Raw genomic sequence first — 22,950 nt, forward strand, 5'->3', positions numbered from 1 at the left:
TAAGGTGGTTACTCCAAGATATCACTTTTTTATACATTATTTATCCACAATCACTCTTTCACTTTCAATATATTGAGGTTAGGACCGCAGGTTTAGTCTTCCCAATAACAAGGACCCATTTTCCTCAAACTATCCATCATCCAAACTGTCAGCAAAAAATGTATAGCAGCAAAATATAACAGGCCAGATTCAATAAAACCTACACTAAGTGTACACAATATGTATTCAAGAACATTCTTATCACTTTTTTTTGTGCTTTCTAGTCACTCAGAAAGATTACACTAAGTGTACATGTAGTCTACACTTTGTGGCAATTTTTATGAATCCTTGTCAATATTTAAAGCTGAAAAAAGGTGTGATTTATGTCTGTTCACTCAGAACAGTGTACACTTAGTTTATTGAATCCCAGGGATAAATTATTCATATTCTTTCAGGCAGTATTTAACTAGTCATTTGTTCATGGTGATGCCTTTTGTTGATGGACTGATGGGCATTTTTTATTTTGACTGAGTTTAATTTGCTTGCTTGTGTTTGCATACATTTTGTAATTTAAGTATTATAGCTACACAGCTCTGTGACTAGAGCTCACTGCATTAGTGATCAACACGCAAAAGTGTGATCACTAAATATTAAACTGCCAGTGGAATAGCGACCCCGATGTGGGTGGATTATGCTCCCCATACTTCTTGCTACTTAAATGTAATAATTCCATGCTCATTGTATCTTGGAGAGAAGTGAATTCAGTCTGCCACCACAATCTCCATCTTTAAACAAAAAATAACAAACTGCATGCTTGTGATTACAGATGGAAGTGTCCATCACAGATAATTCACATTTAAGCTTGGCATGCCAGTTATCGAGGTCAAGCAGAGATTCACAACGCAGGCATTTTTATAAATAGTGTTCACAAACATGTTAGCCACAATTACCAATCAAAATATCACAGTCCGGGATTACAGTACTGTGGTAATTTGCACAGTAATGGTGACTGCACATAATTATTAAATGGCTTAATATTTTAAAATATGTTGTTTGTGGATAAAGGATGATGTAATTGCCATTAGTTCCATTTAGCGTTTTACACTTTTAGTCCAATGTTGTTCCGATGTGGCCAGAAATATCCTTTTACTGAGCTTTTCAAGTCCCAGCAAACACTCTTCTTTAATGCCATCAGCTGTCATCATTTATTAATTCACGCCTATAACACATTTTCTGTGCTTTTCCATTTAACACCCGTAGCTCCTTATGGCACCCTGATATTTTGGGGGGTAGCTTGCTTATATATGTAACTTAAAAGTTAACAATAGGCAGCATAAGATGGCATGAGGTATAGGTAATGAGGTGTAAGTAACAAAATGACACCAAGACTGTTACTGTAGGATGTTCTGCATTGCCGGTATTAATCACGGTTTGTCACTTGTTCATAGTTTCATATTTAAAGTGATATTTTCATAACTGAGAGAGTTACACATTGTTGAGGAGCATTGAGTAAACTGTTGTAGAGGGAGACAGAAAAATATGTTGCCACTGTCCACATATAGCATACTATACTTGACAGATAAGCCAGTAATATTATAATATAAAGATATGCAATATTTCCAAATCAGCATTAATCTTTCCAAAACCAAGTAACATAAAATCTATTGCATGGCATGAACTGGAACCCTAGAAAATAAGAAAGCTGTCATTGACATTTGCTCTGTAACTTGCACATCTTGACAGACATTGTCTTATTTATGTTGTTAATTATACATATAGGCATATTTTTTCATATTTCTGCAAACATCTTTAGTAATAAGCGCTCAGAGAAGAATTTCTTGCTGTCATGCAAAAGCTCAATTCTGAATGAATAAAATTGTCATGACAGTATGCCTCAGTTTTACAGTTTCCAAAATATTAAGTTGTTTGTAAAACTTTAGAGAAAAAAATGGTTTTGTCCGAGTATTCTAATATATTACAGTACTGTTATTAAAATTGTGAGTGTACTAATTATTACCATAAGAAATGTTTATATTATTACTGATATTACTGTTTTCTGCCTTTTAATATAAATTGCATTTCACAAGATATTTTCATTTGTTTAATTCATAATTTTAACTTTGTTTTAAATGCTCTTGAATGTAAGTATGTGTGTAGGTTGTTGTGATATTCCATAGGGCCTAGATTGGTAATATGTTAAAAAGTATAGCCTCATATGCCAGAAGCAAGCTTTTTTTAGGGACTATCTACCTCTGATACTTGCTTGATTTTCCATGTTGTTGTTTCACTGCTGGCTCATCTGTGTCACTGAAAGTATCCTGCCATAGCAATGGTGATAGCTTTGTCATTTAGCTGTACTCTTATGTGAGTATAACTTTTCCATACAAATAATCACCAACTAATTGGTTAGATTGCAACCACCAGTACACAAATTTTTGACATTGAACACTAAATACTTGCACTGTTTGCAATCACTGCCTGTGCACAACTGTTGTGTACCTAATTGAAAGTTTTACCTTTCCCCACTATTATACAAAATCTAAGTTCAGGAGTGTTGGCAGCCCAACCCTTAGATGTGCCTTGGACATTTCCAAAAATGCATATTTAAATGTAAATAGATTGTTTGATCTGTGAGATTGATTTGTGGTTTGTCAATCATTCATGAGTCAGACCCATAAAGGGGAAGTAAAACTAATAGTACCTACCTAACTAGATATGTATCAGACTTGATGGCAGATATCTGTTTTGGCAGGTGTTTCTTTGCTTTATATTCTTTGCCATGATCAACAGACAGTGTTTCAAGTAAACTACAGCAGAAGATCTTACAGAAAATGGGATCTTAAGAAATCCATTGTCACTAAGAGATCTAACTCAGATGGCACAGTGGTGCAGCAGATATTGTTGTCACCTCACAGCAAGAGGTCCCCAGTTCCATTCTCGGCTGGGGTGCCTTCTGTGTGGAATCTGCATGTCCTCCCCGTGTTTGTGTGGGTTTCTTCCCACATTCCAAAGACATGAGTAGATAGATTGGACACTCTAAATTGGTCATAGGTGTGAGTCTGCATGTGAGTGTGGTGTGGAAGAATTACTGCTGCATGGCTAGTCACCTGATGATGTAAACCTTGCCTCTAGATGATTGGCACTGTTTAAGTGACATCCCAATCCCATGTGCAAAGTAGAAAAAGGGTTGTGGATGGATGGATGGATGGATGGATGGATGGATGGATGGATGGATGGATGGATGGATGGATAGATGGATGGATGGATGGATCAGTCAATCTGTTCTGACTTACTCTGTCCTATTGGCTGAACACTGATACACCACACAGACTACTGGATACCAGCCAATTACCCAATGTCAGACCGATGGATTAATATTTGCTTGAACTTTATTGCTCAATATCATTAGTGCTTATTGCCACTTGCCCACTTTGTGTAGATGTGATGTTTTTTTCATAATTTTTTTAATTTCCAGGGACAGCCTCTCAGAGAATGCATGCAAAAGTTTTTAGGTTATATTTAACTTATTGTTAATTCTCTATGGTACAGAGAATTCTCAGTGAGATTACTTTGTAATGGCTGAGGGTGAAAGGGTCTTGTTTTCTTCAAAAACACTTCATTTTTGTTTGTTGTATTGCACAAGCCTTGTATATCTTTTTTTTTTCAATAATCATTCTTTATTATTTTTTTCAATTTGTTCATACAAAATATGTGTGTGTAGGTGTTCTGTGTTTTTGAGCTGTTTAGGTTCATGCATCTGCTGCCATGTTCTTCACTCTTGAGGAAACGTAGTGGAACTCAAATCATATCTATGCATAAAAGTTGTCATATACACATACACATATATATATATATATATATATATATATATATATATATATATATATATACATATACATACATACATACATGCATATAAACCCACCTTACATATATACAGACCCATTTGTTACAACCCACAATATATACATTTATGCAGACTCACTAGGATTGACTGAACTTCTCACTACTCACACTAATTGCCCAACTCAGGTCAATTAAAATGATGGTGAGAAAATGTGATTCAGAGACAGGTATGGCTGCAATGAGAAATACCTCATTTTCAGCTTATTGTCATGTCTCTGAATTGAACCGTAGTATTGGAACAAATGTAAGATCTTTCCATCCATCCATGTTAGAAATGTTCCTCCTTGTGGCCCATGTTTTATGATAGCAAAGGCACTCCCTCTTACACACACACACACACACACACACACACACACACACACACACACACACACACACACACACACACACACACACACACACTAACACACCCCTCACTCTTATGTCTTTGCTGAACTTACCTGCAGTGTAAGTACAGCATCTCATGACATTTCTAAAACTTGTGCCATATACCACACTTATTTTATTTACTTGTTTTATTTAGTATTTGTTAACCAGGTAGGTTGGCTGGTCTGCTGACCCTTTTCAGTCGCGATCCAGGTTCAGAAAAAACATTAACAGAAAAAAACAACAGAAAGAAAAAACATAGCAATTCAAGTGAGAAAATAATGTCAGCATTAATTACAGTTTTTAAAGCTAAACAACAAATATTTCTATGAAGAAGTAAACACAATAATTCTATAGTATGATCATACAAAGAAAACAGAGTGCTATATACATTACATATTATGTACAATAATTGTGAAATACCAATTGATGCTCTAAAGTTACTTTTAAGCATTGTTGAAAGGTACCATCTTAAAAGAATTAGCAATTTTAAAGCAGTTTTACATTCATTCTTTGTTGACATGATCATTCATTTGTACCACTCAGTCCACATTCTTATAACTTTTATAAGTACATACATAAAACCATTTGAAACAGAGTCACTGATGAACACAATTTACATAAACATAACTTGCATCACTCTCACCACTTATCTTACTCATATATGAGCTCTTCTCTTGGCATATATCCAAAAGTATGTACCTACCTTCCAGCCTTGGCTGTTCTCTTGGTTTTATAATTTATTAATAATCACTGGGCTTTGTCAAATCAGTATATAGTGTAATCTTTGTACTGTAAAAATCTGTAGTGTTAGATTATTTTTCCATACTTGTGAGATTGGGGAGGTGGGGAGAAAAAAAAGATAAGAGAGCAAGAGAGATCATGGGTAGAAATCAGAAACATCACTGGGCATGCAGTTGCATACCAAGACAAGGTATGGGTATTAAAAGCAAATTCTGAATGAGTTTACTCAGTTTATTGGTTGTAATTTATAAAGAGGAAGATGTTTAAGAACTGTAGTGCAGAGGATGACAAAGCATCATCACAAACTGTGCACGGCAAGACAAAAGGGACATTAGAGTGGATTTTAGAGATTTCTGTTTTAATTGGTAAAGTTTTTGAGTGCGGTACACTTGTGATAGGTAAATCAGTCCTTAAGGGACAATAAACTGGTCAGTTTGCAAATATGTATGTCAAAAGTCTTTGTAAAGAGGCGTACAGATTCTAAAAATTCACATAACTTTTAGACTGAACTGCAGAAGCACATATATATTCATAATGTACCTGTGCAAGTATGTGTGTTGTGTGTATGTAATCATGTAACTGTGTGCGTGTGTGAATATATATATTTAAATATATGTGCGTGTGTCTATATATATATATATATATATCTCCCTATCAGAAGGATGAAAGCTTACAAGAGCGAACATCTAAAGGCAGAACTTGGAACATCGAAAACCTGGAAGGTCGAACAACAAAGACCTCGATTGTGCAGAATCATGGTACAGTGGAGATTGGAGTTTTGCTCCTTTTGCCACTGTAGAATTTGTGTATATAATTAGCAGGGATAGAGAGAGAGGGAGATGTGCACGCGCGCACACACACACACACACACACACACACACACACGCTATATATATGTACAGTCTCTACTGAAGTAGTGCTTGAGATTAAAAACTAGTGAATGGAAAAAAATAAATAGGACCATGTACTTAAAAGTCTTAACCAAAGTGGACTTTTACTCTGTAAGCCATGCAGGAACCAAACCAAGCAGACTCATTTTGCAAATGCATCATCATTACAGTAATAACATTGCCTTTTTTAAACTACAAAAGTTTGATAATTTGAATATAGTTACTGTGTTAATTTTCAAACTGCTATTTTGCAGATATGATCCAAAAATTGAAATTTAGACTGTGTGAATAAATTAGGGTTAACCCTTCTGTTCCTACTCATTCTGTTTAATCTCTGTAAGCACTCTGTTTAGTATGCCATAATCCTGGATCGCGACTCATAGAAATGGATCTTGGTCCTTTATAGGGCTATATAGAAGTATGCTTATGTCTATGAATTATGTACAAGAATACATTGTCCAACTCAGCCATATTCTCCTGTCCACCTCAGCCCACCAGCTGTTATAATGTGCTCTGTTGTATGACAATGCAGCACGTTACAATAGATGATATTTGTGTTGAAAATAAAGTTTTGCATACTTTTGTACAGAGATGTCCTGTACTACAGTCTGTTCCACCTTGGTAATGAACCGTGATTCATAAAGAAATCTAAATAAGCAGGTATGATAGCAGTGTCAGACTTGTTATCATAATATGATAATGAGATCTGGTGCTAAGTACGCTTCCATTGGTAGGAGCTTGAATGAATTTCAATTTAAACTCTACTACAAGGATACACTATGATGAAAGCCTAAAGTGAAGCAATTTTCCTTGTTCTAAGGCACTGAAAAATTTTTATGTATATTTCAGATGTTCTACAATAAAGGAAAATTTCTTCAGCAATATAACTTTTTGACCTGGCCTGTTTTTCTAATCAGTCTGTTGCTTTCCGTAATTTAGTATTTAGTTCTTGCTTAAAGGATTTTTTTAGCTTCTTCCAAGGTGCAGTTTCTGATTCAACAGAGTTTACTATGGATGACAGACTAGTATTTAATTCAGTCTTTTTTTAAGGTAATGCAGTTTTGTGTTTGTTTCACATAACTATATTGCCTGATACTTCATTAAATTTCTTGAGTAAGCAGTATTTATAATCACTGCAATTTATGTCCTGTTTTTCCTTATCACTCTTTTGCAGAATCTAAAATGTACAATATAGGATTATGAGTGAGGTGCTGATCATAACCAGCTTATTATGTGTTTGAGACATGGGTACCAAGAAATTCACCTCAAGAGCTTTGTTCTCAGGTTAATCTTGGCACTCATGTCAAGAACACATAATAAATAGTTATGATCAGAGACCTGATAATAATTGGTTGTAGTGCATGGAGCTTTATCTGTGCCATGTACTTACTAGTTACAAGAGAAAAAAGTTGTGTTTTGCCAGCCTTCAAAGCCATAAAATACTTAGAGTTGTCAGGAAGGTAGTAACACACATACTAATGTTCCAGAAAGTCAGTCACACATTACCACCACAGACAGCATGCAGTAATAAATCTGTTTTTTATTCTGTCGCTGTTGTTTGCTAGTCAGTATTAGTGGATTTAACTGCCTAGTTTGATACCCAGTCTTAACAAGTGAAGTAGTGGCTGCTTAATATTTGATAAGCTCTGGTCTCGTGCCATAAAAGTGTTTAATTGAGTTGTCTTTTTCTGGATATCAGTGTGTATTCACTACCCTCCATGCACTATATAAAGAGTAATTATGGCACACTTTCATTAGGTTACATGCTCGAATTAGGAGTACAGTAAATTAAGCTGTAAATATTATAAATGTAATGATTACAAATTGCCACTGATGCAAGGCAGTCAGCTATTTTAATGAAAGTTTTTTTTTATTTTATGGTTTATGTCTGTCTGTTACTGGAGCACAGCAGGACATGTGCTTCTTTCTCACAGTAGTCTAGGAGCAGTAGCTGACTGAAGGACTTCCTTACACTCATATTTTACATTAGTACAGACTGAATCAAGCCCAGCAATGATGGATGAAGCTTGCTGTGAACTCATAGCCTTAATTCTGGGAAGTATCCAGCCAGGCAAAACTAAGTGCTGGAGTTTAATAGTACACAGCAGTTTAATAACCTCAACCTCCTGCTGAATTCTCATCATACACATTAATTTAATAACCTAAACCTGCTGTCAGGCACTTCTAGTCAGTGTGTCTTCCTCCTAAAATATTTGTTGAATGTGCTCTTCTGTTTATTTGGTGTCAGATATTAAGTAAAATCAGAGGAAGAACAATGCCTGGTACTCTGCCTCATTCTGCGTGTGATAAAATAATTTCTTCTCCTTCATAGCTATATGTCAGCAAACTTGTTTGGCACACTGCTACTTACACTTGTGTTCAGTTTCTTTTACTTTCTTAATCACAGCTTTCCTTTGTTCACAATCCTGCCCTGTCTCTCCAGATAAACAGAACATTGATTTGTTTAACCTGGTTTTATTCTCAGCAGCAGAAGCTGGAATTGATTACCACAGTTACATAATTCTATTTGAATTTCACACTTTTGTTACAATCCATCAGTTGTCAGTATTCATAGCACTTGTTAGAATTTTTCAGAGGTACAGATGTCCTTCAAGGATGCATCTGCAGTCCTTACAAATGGGTTGTCCTGTCGTCAGGCAGCCCTTCGGTCGGCCGGATTCCAAAGTCTGGGTCTGGCCTCGGCTGGTGTCGCACTTCACCCGACGTCATAGCTGCAGTTATTCGGGTATAAAGGCATCAGCCGATGCCATTTTCCTCAGTCTTTCTTGCCGCGTGGCGCCCGAAGCAGAAGCTGTTCGCAAGTGCCGGTCGGTCAGAACCAGAGATTACTACTACCGAATACTTCTACTACTACCGAAGACTTCTAAAAAGCTAAGTACCCCGTTGGGGACTCTTTCTTGCCTCAGCCGATGTCAGAAAAAGTGAATAACTGTTTAACTTGTGGGAAACAAATACCTCATAAAGATTTCCACTCTTACTGCTTACCTTGTTTAGGCCCAGACCACGACGTAGCAGCTTGTCTACCCTGTGCTTCTTTTAACCGACGGACGCTTAGACGTCAGTCGGAATTTGCTGAGGAGTTTTTCGGCTCCGATTTTGCTTACATTATGCCGTCGGATCCTCCGACTACGCAAATATCTAAAAAGCGCAAGGACAAGGACCGACACTCGCGGTCCGTGGTTTTGGCCGAAACCGCAGTTAAGCCAACCGCGAGCGTCTTGGTTTCGCTGAAACCGAGCAAGCGGTTCTTCCTTCAGCCGAAAACTTACCTCCTACCGAGGCCTCTTCCAACCTGGTGGAATCGGCTTCCGAAATCCCACCTACTCTTGCAGTTTCTCAGGAATTATCTGACACTATCCCCTTGGATATTTCTACCCCTGCACGTGGAGCTGCTAGGCCACCTGCATCCATGTCCATTAAGGCCTTTGCCAGGGCTAAAGCAGCTAAAAGTACTAAATCTGTGCCTGCTAAGACCCCCTCTCTCAGGCCTAGCTCCAGTTCACAAATGCTGAGTCTAGCAGAGGATCTCATTTCTTTAATCCGGGGATCCCAACCTCACCCAGACAGGGCCTCTCACCCACCTCCAGAGAAGAGGCCTAGAGCAGAGCCCCCTGAGCCAGTTTCTACAGATGATTCCTCTGATGATTCAGATAATACAAACCCTCCAGAGGCTCCTTTCTCCCCTTATGAAGACTCTTATGCTGAAGAGTCCATTCCTTCTGCCTCTCCGCCTGAGGAATTTTCCTTTGGGGAAACCTTGCATGCTATGAGGGAACAATTTCAGTGGCAGGGCCAGGATTTTTCAGACTCTAGAAAAAGACTTAGAACTTTTCTGCATTTACCACAACATAGGCCTTTAGCCATACCTCCAGTTCTCTCTGTTGTAGATGATGCATTTATTGATGCTTGTACTGCTCCTGATTCTCTACCTCCAGCCCCTGCTAAGCCCGATAGGTACTACAGGGTCCCGGACACGCATTACCATTTGTATAAGGCTCCTTTTGCAGATCCCGAGACTATCTCACAGGGTCCTAAGGCTGTAGCAGCTACCTCTGCCAAAAACCCCCTCCCCTCTGAAAGGGAATCCAGGTCCTTAGAGAGATGGGGTAAAAAAGTTTACACTTCTGCTACTCTTTCAGCTAGGGCCTTGAACTGTCAATTCCACATGATCCAGTATCAAGAATTTATGCTAGACCAGTTAACCAAAAAACTGTCCTTGGATGAACCATTAGACAAAAAATCTGTTCAGGAAATGGTACATAACATTCAGCAAGTCAGTAACCATTCCTTAAAATGCGGCTATGATGCACTGGAGGCTTCCTTTAGATCAGCCATGACTGGCACAGTTATCAGAAGACATGCATGGTTAAAAGAGCAGGCCTTACCAGACCATGTCAAATCAAAACTACTGGATGCTCCCATGGACAAGATTAATTTGTTTGGCTCTCCTGCACAACAGGTGCTGAAGAAGATGGAAGAGAAGGCAAAATCTGTCCAAACAGTGAAAGATTTCTTACAGGTCCAACCTCCAAGGTTTAGCAGGAATTGGCCCTCCAAGAATTGGTCCTTTCCAGACTCCTCCAGACCTCAGAGAGGCAGGAATAGGCGTTCAAGAGGCAGAAGTCAATCCAGGAGTGCCTACAGGGGACGCCAGTGGCAGGGTAACAACCAGCGAGGTGCAGCCACACTGGCATTACATCACAAGAGACAAGTGGATTTTGCAGACAATAGACCAAGGTTACAGGTTTCACTTCCATACTCTACCAGGGAAGAGAGGAATGCCAAACCTACCTCCAAATCAAAAGGCAGAAGCTCTAAACAAGCGGACAACAAAAACAAGCTAGCAGAAGACTTGAAAAGGGTCATTTACCTACTACAAGCCCTGGGATACACAGTCAATATAAAAAAGTCAAGGCTGATACCATCCCAAAGGATAACCTTTTTGGGTGCAGAGCTGGACACATCGAAACAAATGGCATTCCTAACAGTGGAAAAACAGGAACAACTCCCTCTCTACTTCTTGGCATTAACAAAGCAGAACCATCTAACAGCAAGAAAAGTCCTGCAAGCCTTGGGTTTCATGGCATCCTGCATAATATTGGTTCCACATGCCAGACTGCATATGAGAAAGTTACAGTGGTACCTAAGGAATTTATGGTCTCAGCACAAGCACAGCCTAGAAACCCAAATTCCAATAATTCCATGCCTGAAGCAAGAATTCCAATGGTGGGCTCAGGCCTGTCAATCAAACAAAGGATTGCCCTTCCACAACACTCAACCAAGCCAAACCATCACAACGGATGCCTCAGACCTCGGTTGGGGGGCCCACATGCTGGACAAGTGCATACAAGGTTTATGGACTCAAGACCAGCTGCACCTACACATAAATCAAAAGGAAATGCTGGCAGTAAAACTGGCAATTCAGACATTCAGACCATTTCTTCGACAGGGTCAACTGTTGATAAGGACAGACAACACCACAGTTATGTGGTACATCAACAAACAGGGAGGCACACATTCGTACCCTCTATGCCGGATGGCAATGGACCTCTGGAATGTGGCCCTGAGCTACAACATTCAGTTACAAGCAATTTTTGTACCAGGAAAAGAAAACATTCTAGCAGACATACTAAGCAGAACTACCACGGATGCCCACGAATGGATGCTACATCCGGACATCTTCAGAACCATTACAAGAAAATGGGGACTCCCACAAATAGACTTATTTGCATCCCCACGCAATCACCAACTAAAGAAATTCTTCACAAGGACGTACCACCCACTTGCTTGGAAGGTGGACTCCCTATCTTTCAGTTGGAAAAACCTGATAGCATATGCATTCCCACCACTTCCTTTGATGCACAAAGTGCTATTGAAGATCAAAGAGGACCGTCCAAGGATCATTCTGATAGCTCCAGACTGGCCAAGACAACACTGGTACCCATTACTGAGGAGCATGTCTCGGGAACAAATATGACCCCTACCCCTTGTTCCCTTGCTGTTAACACAGAACAACTACAACACCCTGCATCCAAACCTGAAAACACTGCAGCTGACTGCCTGGAACATTGCATAAGAACTAATAACCCAAATTTATCCCAAAGGGTTAAAGACATTATCTTGGAGGCTCGCAGACCCTCAACAAGAAAAAATTATTCAGCAAAATGGAAAAGATATTTCATTTGGAGTACTGCAAAAGGAGAGAATGTGTCACTGGTAAACATAGGCAACATCCTGGAATACTTGGCAGAGCTCTTCCACAAAGGCCTGTCCTGTTCTTCCATTAAGATTCATGCATCAGCTATTTCAGCAGAATACGACTTGGATCCTCCAGTCTTCTCACATCCTCTGCTCAGGCAGTTTCTGAGAGGAATTAAAAATGTAAAACCACCTAGGAAGCCACCATTGCCAGCATGGGACTTGAACTTTGTGCTAGAAAAATTGACACTCCCTCCTTTCGAACCAGCAGCATCAGCAGAATTACAATACTTATCATGGAAAACTGCTTTCCTGCTGGCAATCACTTCAGCAAGAAGGGTATCTGAGCTACATTAATGGCAGTGCAACCCTTCCTGATCTTCCATCAAGATAGAGTGTCCATGAGAACAAATCCTACTTTTATGCCTAAGGTGGTCTCCAGAGTATCTTTGAATCAGGCTATCCACCTACCTACATTCTTCCCCAACCCACAGAACAGGGGAGAAAAACTGTTGCATACCTTGGATGTGCATAGACAATTACGCTAATACCTGGACAGGACCAAGGGCAATAGAAAAACTGACCAGCTAATGGTAGCATATGCAACAGGAATGGAAGGAAAAGCAATTTCAAAACAGACAATCTCTAAGTGGATAGGAAATTGCATTAGATTTTGTTACTCCTACCATGGGAAGAAAACTCCAGAAAACATCAGGCCTCACTCTACAAGGGCTACAGCCACTACCACAGCTTTTCTACGAGGAGTGGCTACCAAAGGCATTTTAGAGGCTGCTACTTGGAGCTCCGTGCATACATTTGCCAAGCATTATAATCTACCTTTATACTCTAGATCCCGAGCAGGTTTTGCCACTGCTGTTTTGCAAGGGATCTTAACTACACCATAATTTTATTTCTCCTCCTCCCCCAGTTTGGCTATGGTATTCTACGCATTTGTAAGGACTGCAGATGCATTCTTGAAGGACATAGTACAGTTTTGTACCTACCATAAATGTAGATGTCCGATAGGAATGCATCTGCAGTCAGGATTACCCGCCCTCCTTCCCCTCTGTGGTACTCCTAGAGTATTTGCCCATCTTGTAGCTAGCTGGGGGAATCTATTATGGTGTATTTGTTTGTATATATGTACATACATGCTTATTTTTTGTTTGCTTTCTGCTATTTGGAATCATTTGCATTTATCCAAATTTAGCCTTCCTAGAGGGCACCTGGCATCTGGGGCAAGAAACACTGAGGAAAATGGCGTCGGCTGATGCCTTTATACCCGAATAACTGCAGCTATGACGTTGGGTGAAGTGCGACACCAGCCGAGGCCAGACCCAGACTTTGGAATCCGGCCGACAGAAGGGCTGCCTGACGACAGGACAACCCATTTGTAAGGACTGCAGATGCATTCCTATCGGACATCTACATTTATGGTAGGTACAAAACTGTACTTTCTGCATATTACATGCCCTTCTATCACTATTACTATTAAAGCTTGGAGGCTTCCTCTTCTAGGCATGTGTCCTTATTGACCACACCCCAATATTTTTGGACCATTCCATTCCTGTTCCCAGTCTGCCGTCCTCAGCCTTGTATGGGATGGGTCTTTTGGTGGCTTAGCCTCATGCTTAAACCCCTTAGCAGCAGGTTCCCTGTCCTGCCTTCCACTGACTTCTGTACTGCTGAGTTTTCTGATCTCTTTTTTGACACCCTTCAAAATTCTACTTTACCTAATATATTGATTTTGATAATAGGGTGAGGTGGCAGTTCTTTACTGGCTTCACCTAAGCTCTACTGCAGGAATATGCATGATTTTGTGATGCAGTTACTTGTAGCAGTTGTAGGATATTGTTATGATGTCATATAGTGTCCCTTCCTCCTTTTCTCTAACAACACAGTCTCCTCCCTGCACTTGTCAGTCATGCCTTGCTTGCACTTAGCTTGTAGGTGGGGCCAAGTAGGTTATCCATCCTTTCTAATATGTCACAGTTATTCACTCCTCCCCTCACCTACTTCTTGCCATTCTGCTACCTTTCCATTTTTCATCATGTGCCCTGTTTCAACCCTACGTCCCATTGGTGCCTACCTAACCTATCTAGTCCTGATATTGGAAGTGGTGTCCCAAAAATGGAAATTTCTTTCGTAAACTTTTCTTTTGTTCTCCATTACCATTACCACTGATGTTCTTCGTGTTTCACTGTTGCAGTCATTACATTTGGGTAATCCTGCTGGCAGGTTGCCCTCAACTGGCCTGAATTTCAAAGTCATGGGTCCTGCGTCGGCTGCTGTCACCCCTTCCCTGACGTCAGGTCGTCAGGGGTATAAAAGAAGCAGCTGACGCCATTTTCTTCAGTCTTTCTTGCCACACAGTACCCAAAGCAGAAGCAGTTCACAAGTGCCGATCGGCCGACTCCTGAGATTTTCGTGTTCGAATTTCAGATCCGAAGTCTTCAATAAAGTTAAGTACCCCGTTGGGGAAACTTTTTTCTTGCTCCAGACCGATGTCAGAAAAAGTAAATAATTGTATTTCTTGTGGAAAGCAAATACCTCATAAGGACTTTCATTCTTACTGTATTCCTTGCCTAGGCCCTGATCACAACGTTTCTGGTTGTAGGTTTTGTGCTAGATTTAACCAACGCACTATTAAGCGTTGGTATGATTTTGCTTTAAACTGTTTTGGACGCCGGTTTAATTATCCAGAAATGTAGTCGGATAGCCATCAGACTACCGGAGTTCACAAAAAACGCAAAGAAAAGGAGAGAGATAAACAACCGAGGTCCAAAACCGATGACGAAGCTTCTCCTAAGCCAGTCACCGGTTCACCGGTTCTCAGTGAAGTGCTTTCGCAGCCCCTGACACCTACTAATTTAGAGTTGAAGGTCGCTACTGACTCCCACATGGAGTCGGCCATGCCGCTGGAAACTCAAGGTATTGGAGCCTCGGATACTATTCCCTCAGATGGGTCCGGAGCCACTGAACAGGCACCGGCTTCTGAGGCTGTATTCAGACCTTAACATCTTTACATTAAACTGACTTCAGCTTCAAAGGCAAAGACTAAAGCACCTTCTAAAGCAAAGAAACAAACTCAAGAGCCACGTGGACAGGCCGCTATGCCCAAAACACAGATGCTCAAAATGGACGAAGACTTGATTACCTTGATCAGGGGTTCCCATCCCCCTCCTGATAAGAGGCGTAGGCAAGAGACTGACTATGAATCTTCAGATCAGGTTGATATTTCCTCTGAGTCCTCTTCTGATCAGGAATATTCTCTTCCCCCCATGTGGATTCTGATGCTGAAGAATCTATACCTTCAGCTTCTCCTCCAGAGGACTATTCTTTTGGGGAATCCTTGCATACCATGAGGGAGCATTTCCACTGGGAGAGCCAAGATTTTTCAGAATCTAAAAAGAGGCTCAGGGATTTCCTTTTACTGCCTCAACACAGGCCTCTAGCCATTCCACCTGTGTTAGACATTGTAGATGATGTGTTTTCAGAGTCTAGTCTTACCCCTGACTCCTTACCTCCTTCTCCTGTTAAGCCTGACAAATATTACAGGGTTCCTGACTCTCATAAATTCATTTTTAAAAATCCTTCTGCAGACCCAGAAACTATTTCACAGGGTCTCAAAGGAGTTAAGGCTTCCGCTGCAAAAAACCCTACAGCCTCTGACAGAAATTCTAGGGCACTGGATAGATGGGAAAAAAGGTTTACACATCTGCTACCTTGGCTATAAGGACCTTAAACTGTCAGTTCCATATGCTCAAATATCAGCAACATGTCATGGTATTGCCTAAACAGAAAATGTTGTTAAACTCTGAATGTGCAGAAAACAAGGAAATGCATGATTTATTGCATGCAGCTGAACAAGTTGGAAAACATACTTTGCAATGTGGTTTTGATTCTTTGGAGGCCTCCTGCAGGGCCGCAGTTACGGGTTCTGTAATTAGAAGGCATGCTTGTTAAAGGAACAACATCTGCCTGATGATGTCAAAGTTAAATTATTAGATGCACCTTTACAGCATGATACTTTGTTTGGTATTAAGGCAGAAGAGGTGTTAAAGAAAATGGAGGACAAAGCTAAATCTATGCAAACTGTCAAAGATTTTTTTACAAGTACAGCCACCTACGTTTAGTAGACACTGGCCTACAAAGAATTGGTCCTTTCTTGTGTCAGACAGACCTCAAAGGGGCTGATCCAGATGCCCTAGAGGCAGATCCCAGGCCCAAAATTCATACAGGTCAAAGCAATGGGGTGCTCCTACCTCCAAAGTTGGAGAAGACAAATCACAACTATACAGGAAACAGTCCCAATGACTTCCCCCTGCCTGCACCAAGCACATATCTCCTGGCAGCACCCTTGGGGGGAAATTAGCACTTTTTTCTCAAAATTGGCACATTATAACCCAGGACAAGTGGGTTCTAAATATAGTGTCACAAGGCTACAAGTTCCATTTCCATACCCTGCCAAAGGCAAGCGGCTGACCAGATCTGCCAAAAAATCAATGGGCAGAGGCACAAAAACAAGTCTCATCCCTCATGGACATGGGGGCCATTCAACAAGTACCAGAGCAAGAGCAGGGACAAGGATTTTACTCAAGACTTTTCTTGGTACCCAGAAAGGACAAAGCATGGAGACCAATACTGGACCTATCTATTCTGAAAACATTCCTGGATATACCAAAATTCAAAATGTTGACTTTGCAGCAGCTTCTGCCCATGCTGGGCAAAAACGCTTGGCTTGTGACTTTAGACCTAAAAGAGGCATACCTGCATGTCCCAATCAGACTATCATGCAAAAGATACCTCAGTTTCAAGGCTGGCTCAAAGCATTACCAATTCTCTGCACTGCCCTTTGGCTTATCTACTGCACCCAGGGTCCTCACAAAGTGCCTGGCACCAGTAATTGCATTCTGCAGACAAAGAGGAATACAGATATATCCTTACTTGGACGACTGTCTAATTCAAGCAGAGAACAAGGACATGCTTCTACAGCATCTGGCATTTGTAAAAAGACTTCTAACATGCCTAGGGTACACAGTCAACGAAAAGAAATCAAAACTAGTACCCTCTCAAGAGATACTATTCCTGGGTGCAAGCTTAAATACAACTGCCCAGATGGCTTATCTCACGCCAGACAAACAAAGGCAACTGACTACCTATTTCAAAATTTTGGCAACAAAGGCCCAGTTATCTGCAAGAAAAATTCTACAGGCTTTGGGCTTCATGGCATCCTGCATCCTACTAATTCCATATGAGGAAACTTCAATGGTACCTAAAACATTTTTGGACTCAACACTGCCACAGCCTGGAAACAATGATTACTCTCATTCCCTGCCTGCAACAGGAGTTTCGATGGTGGGTGAAGGCTTGTCACCAGAACAAGGGACAGCCATTCACATTACCCCCAGTCAGGCAGACACTAACAATGGATGCATCAGATTATGCCTGGTGGGCCCACATGGCAGGAAGATGCATTCAGGGCACATGGTCCTCAAACCAAATGCATTTACATATCAATCAAAAAGAGATGCTAGCTGTTCAAAATGCTCTGACAGCCTTCAAGGACCTACTTCATCCGGGACAACTACTGATAAAGACAGACAATACCATGATCATGTGGTATATAAACAAGCAGGGGGGCACACATTCTTACCCCCTTTGCAGACTAGCCATGACTTTGTGGGACACAGCTTTGACTTACCAAGTACATCTGCAGGCACAATTCCTGCCAGGAAAGGAAAATACTTTGGCAGACGAACTAAGCAGAAACCTCATGGATTCCCACGAGTGGAAGCTGGATCCATGAGTCTTCAGCATAACAAGGAAATGGGGATGCCCGGACATAGATCTATTTGCCTCCCCTCGTAACTACCAACTAAAAAGATTCTGCACAAGGACGTATCACAGACAAGCATGGAAAGTGGGCGCCCTATCTTTCAGCTGGAAAAACCTATCAGTATATGCCTTTCCTCCACTGCCTCTCCTCCCCAAGGTACTCCTAAAAGTCAGACAGGAGAAGCCAAAGATGATACTGATTGCCCCCAGGCTGGGCCCGCCAGTACTGGTATCCAATCCTAAGGAACTTGTCTCAATGCCCAGCTTGGACCTTACCTCAAATACCCCATCTACTATCCCAGCAAAACAATTAGATCCTGCACAGCCAGCTCAGGACTTTAAACCTGGCAGCATGGCGGATAATGTAATCATACAAAACACACCTCTCAGTAAAGTTGTGATGGATGTCATTTTGGAAGCCAGAAGGCCTAGTACTAGAAAATCTTATGCTGGAAAATGGAAGAGATTCTGTGCTTGGAACCAGGCACAAGGATCTGATACAGCTGTACCAAATATTCCTCAGATTTTACGATACTTAACTGAGATGCTGGACAAAGGCCTATCTTTTTCATCCATTAAAATTCATGCCTCTGCCATTTCGGCTCATTACAATACAGAGCCACCAATCTTTTCTCATCCTCTATTAAAGCAGTACCTCAGAGGAGCCAAAAATTTAAGGCCTCCAAGCCTCCAATACCTGCATGGGACCTCAACTATGTCTTGGAAAAACTCACCCTGCCTCCTTTTGAGCCAGCTGCTACTGCTGATATAAAGTTTTTATCTTGGAAAACAGCTCTGCTCCTTAGCAATAACTTCTGCAAGATGAGTTTCAGAGCTACAGGCACTCATGGCTGTAGAACTTTTTATCATGTTTTATCCAGACAGGGTTTCCCTGAGGACAAACCCAACATTTATGCCTAAGATAGTGTCTAGTGTGGCTCTTAACCAGACTATTTATCTGCCAACTTTTTATCCAAACCCACAGAATAAGGGGGAGAGAATTCTGCATTCACTGGACGTACACAGACAGCTTAGATTCTACAGGTACTAATTTGATCCAATCCCAGTTACTAGTGGCATATGCTGCAGGATCACAAGGAAAGGCTATCACAAAGCAGACTATTTCAAAGTGGATAGGCCACTGCATTTGTTTCTTCTATTTTCACCATGGCAAGCCAGTGCCTGAGGGCATTAGGCCACATTCAGCCAGAGCTGCAGCCACTTCAGCAGCCTTTCTCAGGGGAGAACCAACCAAAGACATTTTAGAGGCTGCTACTTGGAGTTCAGTGCGCACCTTTACAAAGCACTATCATCTGCCACTTTACTCTAAATCCAGGGCAGGCTTCGCCACTGCAGTTCTGTAGGGCCTCATAGCCACTACTGCTGTTTACCTCCAGCCTCCCAACCTTATCTTTGGGACTCTACCCAAATGTAATGACTGCAACAGTGAAACATGAAAAACATAGTACAGTTGTGTACACTTACCATAAATGTAGATGTTCGAGTGTATTCACTGTTGCAGTCCAGGTTACCCACTCGTCAACTCCCTTTTTTCTGCTGGAACTTATCTTTCCTTCTCTGATTTATACTACCTCTGTGGTGCATTTGCTTGTAGATGAAAGTTAAGTTTTTATTGGTGCATGTATTTATATATATATATATATATATATATATATATATATATATATATATATATTGGCAACCCTTTCAAAGGGCACCTGACATCTGGGGCAAGAAAAACTGAAGAAAATGGCGTTGGCTGCTTCTTTTATACCCCTGATGACCTGTTGTCAGGGAAGGGGTGACAGCAGCCGACACAGGACCCGCGACTTTGAAATTCAGGCCGACTGAGGGCAACCTGCCAGCAGGATTACCCAAATGTGATGACTGCAACAGTGAATACACTCGGACATCTACATTTACGGTAAGTGTGCACAGCTGTACTTTCCCGCTCATTTCTGTCTGGTAAACTCCAGTGCTCTCTTCCTTCCTACTTTTCATCCTTTTTTTCTGTCTCTTTCTCATCTGGGTAAATATTATAGCAATAACACGCCTGGGTGTGGGTAATGCTGGATTTACCCACGGTTGGCGTGGTCTGGTCCCGAAGGTGAAGCCCGAGGGACCAAACAAAGACAACCGTGGGTAAATCCAGCATTACCCACACCCAGAAGTGGTTATTGCTATTATTAATGACATTATTTAAGAAAAGAAATAATTACTTTTCTTAAATAATGGCATTGTATATGCCTCTTTGCTGCCCTTCCGCAGCTGTCTGGTGTTCAGTCAGTTCTGATGTACTGCGATGCCTATGCAGTACATCAGAGTGTGCAAAAGCAACGGAGAACGCAAGATCTCCGTTGCTTTTATCTCGCTATGTTAAATGGGTTTAACATATGAGACAGCTTTAAAATAAGCAACGGAGATCTCCGTTGCTTATTTTAAAGCTGTCTCACTATGTTAAACTCATTTAACATAGCGAGACAGGTTAAAAAAAAAGCAACAGAGATCGCAAGATCCCCGTTGCTTTTTACACACTGTGTCGCTATGTTAAAGGAGTTTAACATAGCGAGACAGCTTTAAAAAAAGCAACGGAGATCTGCGTTGCTTTTTTTAAACCTGTGTCGCTATGTTAAACTCTTTTAACATAGCGAGACAGTGTTTTATACTAACAGAAAAAGTCCGGGCGACCAGACCTTTTTCCGTTAGTATATTGAGGGATTTACAACGGGCACGCTGGTTGGGCTGGCCAATCAGCGTGCACATTTTAGAGGAGTCATTGTATAATTTCCTTTTTAATAAAGTGATAAATTCACATTGCCAGTGTTATGTTTAACAGATTAATTCATTTATCTCTCTCTTTCTTTTCAGAATTACACAGAATTACCAATTTATCATTTTGATTCATGGATATTTGGAACCAAATTAATTTCATTTGAAACAGTCTTAGTTGTGCTGAATTTCAGATGAAACTGTACATGCCACCTGTTTTAAGCAATTACAGATATAAAAAATTGATATCATAACCTATAGAGTTCTGTTATACTGTTTATGTCTGACTAAGAATTAACTTACTAGTAAATACCCTATAGACAAAGAAAATATTCTTCCTAATTGTCTTTTTGCAGTAAGCCCTACAATACCTGGTGTGACTCAGGATGATGCTACAGAAGATGTTGTTGTGATCCTCAATAACCCAACATCCCTGATTTGTGAAGCTTTAGCCTACCCTCCCCCTACTGTCACCTGGCTAAAAGATGGTTCTCCCTTCCTGGCTTCTAGAAACATACGCATTCTTCCAGGTAACTTAAGTGGAATGTTCTTTTTGAAGTTAATCTTGACTGATATAAAGCAAGGTACAATGAATTACGTTAGATTAATTCCCTAACTAAAGTTTGATGAATCAGAAGGAAAACTTTAGTAGTTTAACTGTTGCAGATGGAACACAACCTTCATAACTTGTCCTTTAGATAAATGTATGGTAATCTTGAAATTCTCAAGTGACTGTTATATTTTAAGCATGTCTGCTTTAGTTTACCTTTGACTAGGTAATTATGCTAGGATACTGGCCCAACTGCTATCTTTTGGGAAACTAGAAGACAGAAGCATTTATGTCCATATCAAATACTTTTACATAGTCCATCCATTGTTTTAGACATGATATTTCTAACCATACAGATGCAGCAAACATGGATGGCACAAACATATTTATGTATCTTTTATGCTGAAGCTTTACCTGTCAGGTTTCATAATAACTATCACTTTCATTTTTGTAATATTCCAGCATGAATATTTTAATGTTTGTCCGGTTTTTCCTAAGGGGGAAGAGGACTGCAGATCCTGAATGCCCAGGAAGAGGATGCTGGAAGGTACACCTGCATAGTTACAAATGTAGCTGGAGAAGCTGTGAAGAACTATGAAGTGAAGGTCTTCAGTAAGTGCAAATGGTAGAATAAGTGCATGTAAATAAATCAGAATTAGTAGAATTGGTTTCTCCTGTAGAATTTTAACAATGCATTATCTTTGAGTATATTTGAAGGAAGTATGTATTTCTTGGTTATGGTACAAACAAGATCTAGACAGTTTAATGAATTTTGTTTAGTTATATTTGTTTCTGACCTTATATCTGGTACTGAAACTGATGTTAATGAACAGACTTCCCTCATGCTACCATCACTAAATTTGTTAGAAATGACCCTTTATTATGTATCACCTTCAAAGAGTGTCATCTAGTCAGAATCAAAATTGTACTGAACAAGCTCCACAGAGAAGAATTAGACTTCTGAATAAGTGAAGTCAGTGTGCCATGTTCTATAATGTCTCATGGAGGACAATGGGTATCCTTGCCATTCAATGAATGGTGAAGAATGCACAATGAATGTGCTTTCCTTAGCTTCACAGCATAAGGATGCAGCTCTGTATGGACTCAGTAGAGATAATGATAGATATCTGAGAAGAATGTTGTTGTACTGGCACTACCTAATAAGTTCTCCTACTGGTGCCCATGCACCTCATTAATGTACAAGTCAATGGGGTTCTACGTAACTGAGTTCAGCTCCCTGTTGAAGTCTCTAATCACTGTCTCCCAGAGAAAATCACTTTAGGTGTAATTTCTAAGTGTGTGATAGCAGTGACTTACATTTTTTTTATTATGCAACCAAGCTCCACCTTCCTAATGTATGCTACCCCTAACCCTCCACCTTACATAAGAAAACCCCTTTCTGTAACTCTACCACTAAACAAGACAGTTGGACATATACCACGTTTCAAAACAAATGCACAACACTAAATCTATCCTTTTACATAGCCTTTACTCTAACCCTAACCTGCAAACACTCAAACACTCTCACTCTCATGTCAAAACATTCAGTGTATATGAAAGCTTTGGCATTAGAATCCCAAACTCACACACATCTTACCTGCATGCATTAGATCTTTCTTCCAATATCTTCAACGTTCAGTGACTAGAACACTCAACCACATTTTAAAGTTATTCACTCTATCAAAGAAT

General features: G+C 40.4%; 1 protein-coding gene across 2 annotated transcripts in view; it reads left to right on the top strand.

The window, feature by feature from the left end:
* HMCN2 (hemicentin 2) overlaps positions 1-22,950 on the top strand; it is a 2,554,053-nt gene that overhangs the window by 1,589,977 nt on the left and 941,126 nt on the right. For both annotated transcript variants that reach the window (XM_044058392.1, XM_044058391.1), the window contains exons 50-51: positions 21,068-21,241; positions 21,760-21,873. In XM_044058392.1, coding sequence (XP_043914327.1) covers positions 21,068-21,241; positions 21,760-21,873 — 288 coding nt within the window. The remainder of the gene's footprint in view (positions 1-21,067; positions 21,242-21,759; positions 21,874-22,950) is intronic.

This window comes from Protopterus annectens, chromosome 16.part0, assembly GCF_019279795.1.
Source record: "Protopterus annectens isolate FY-2018-M chromosome 16.part0, PAN1.0, whole genome shotgun sequence".
NCBI classification, from domain to species: Eukaryota; Metazoa; Chordata; order Ceratodontiformes; family Protopteridae; genus Protopterus; species Protopterus annectens.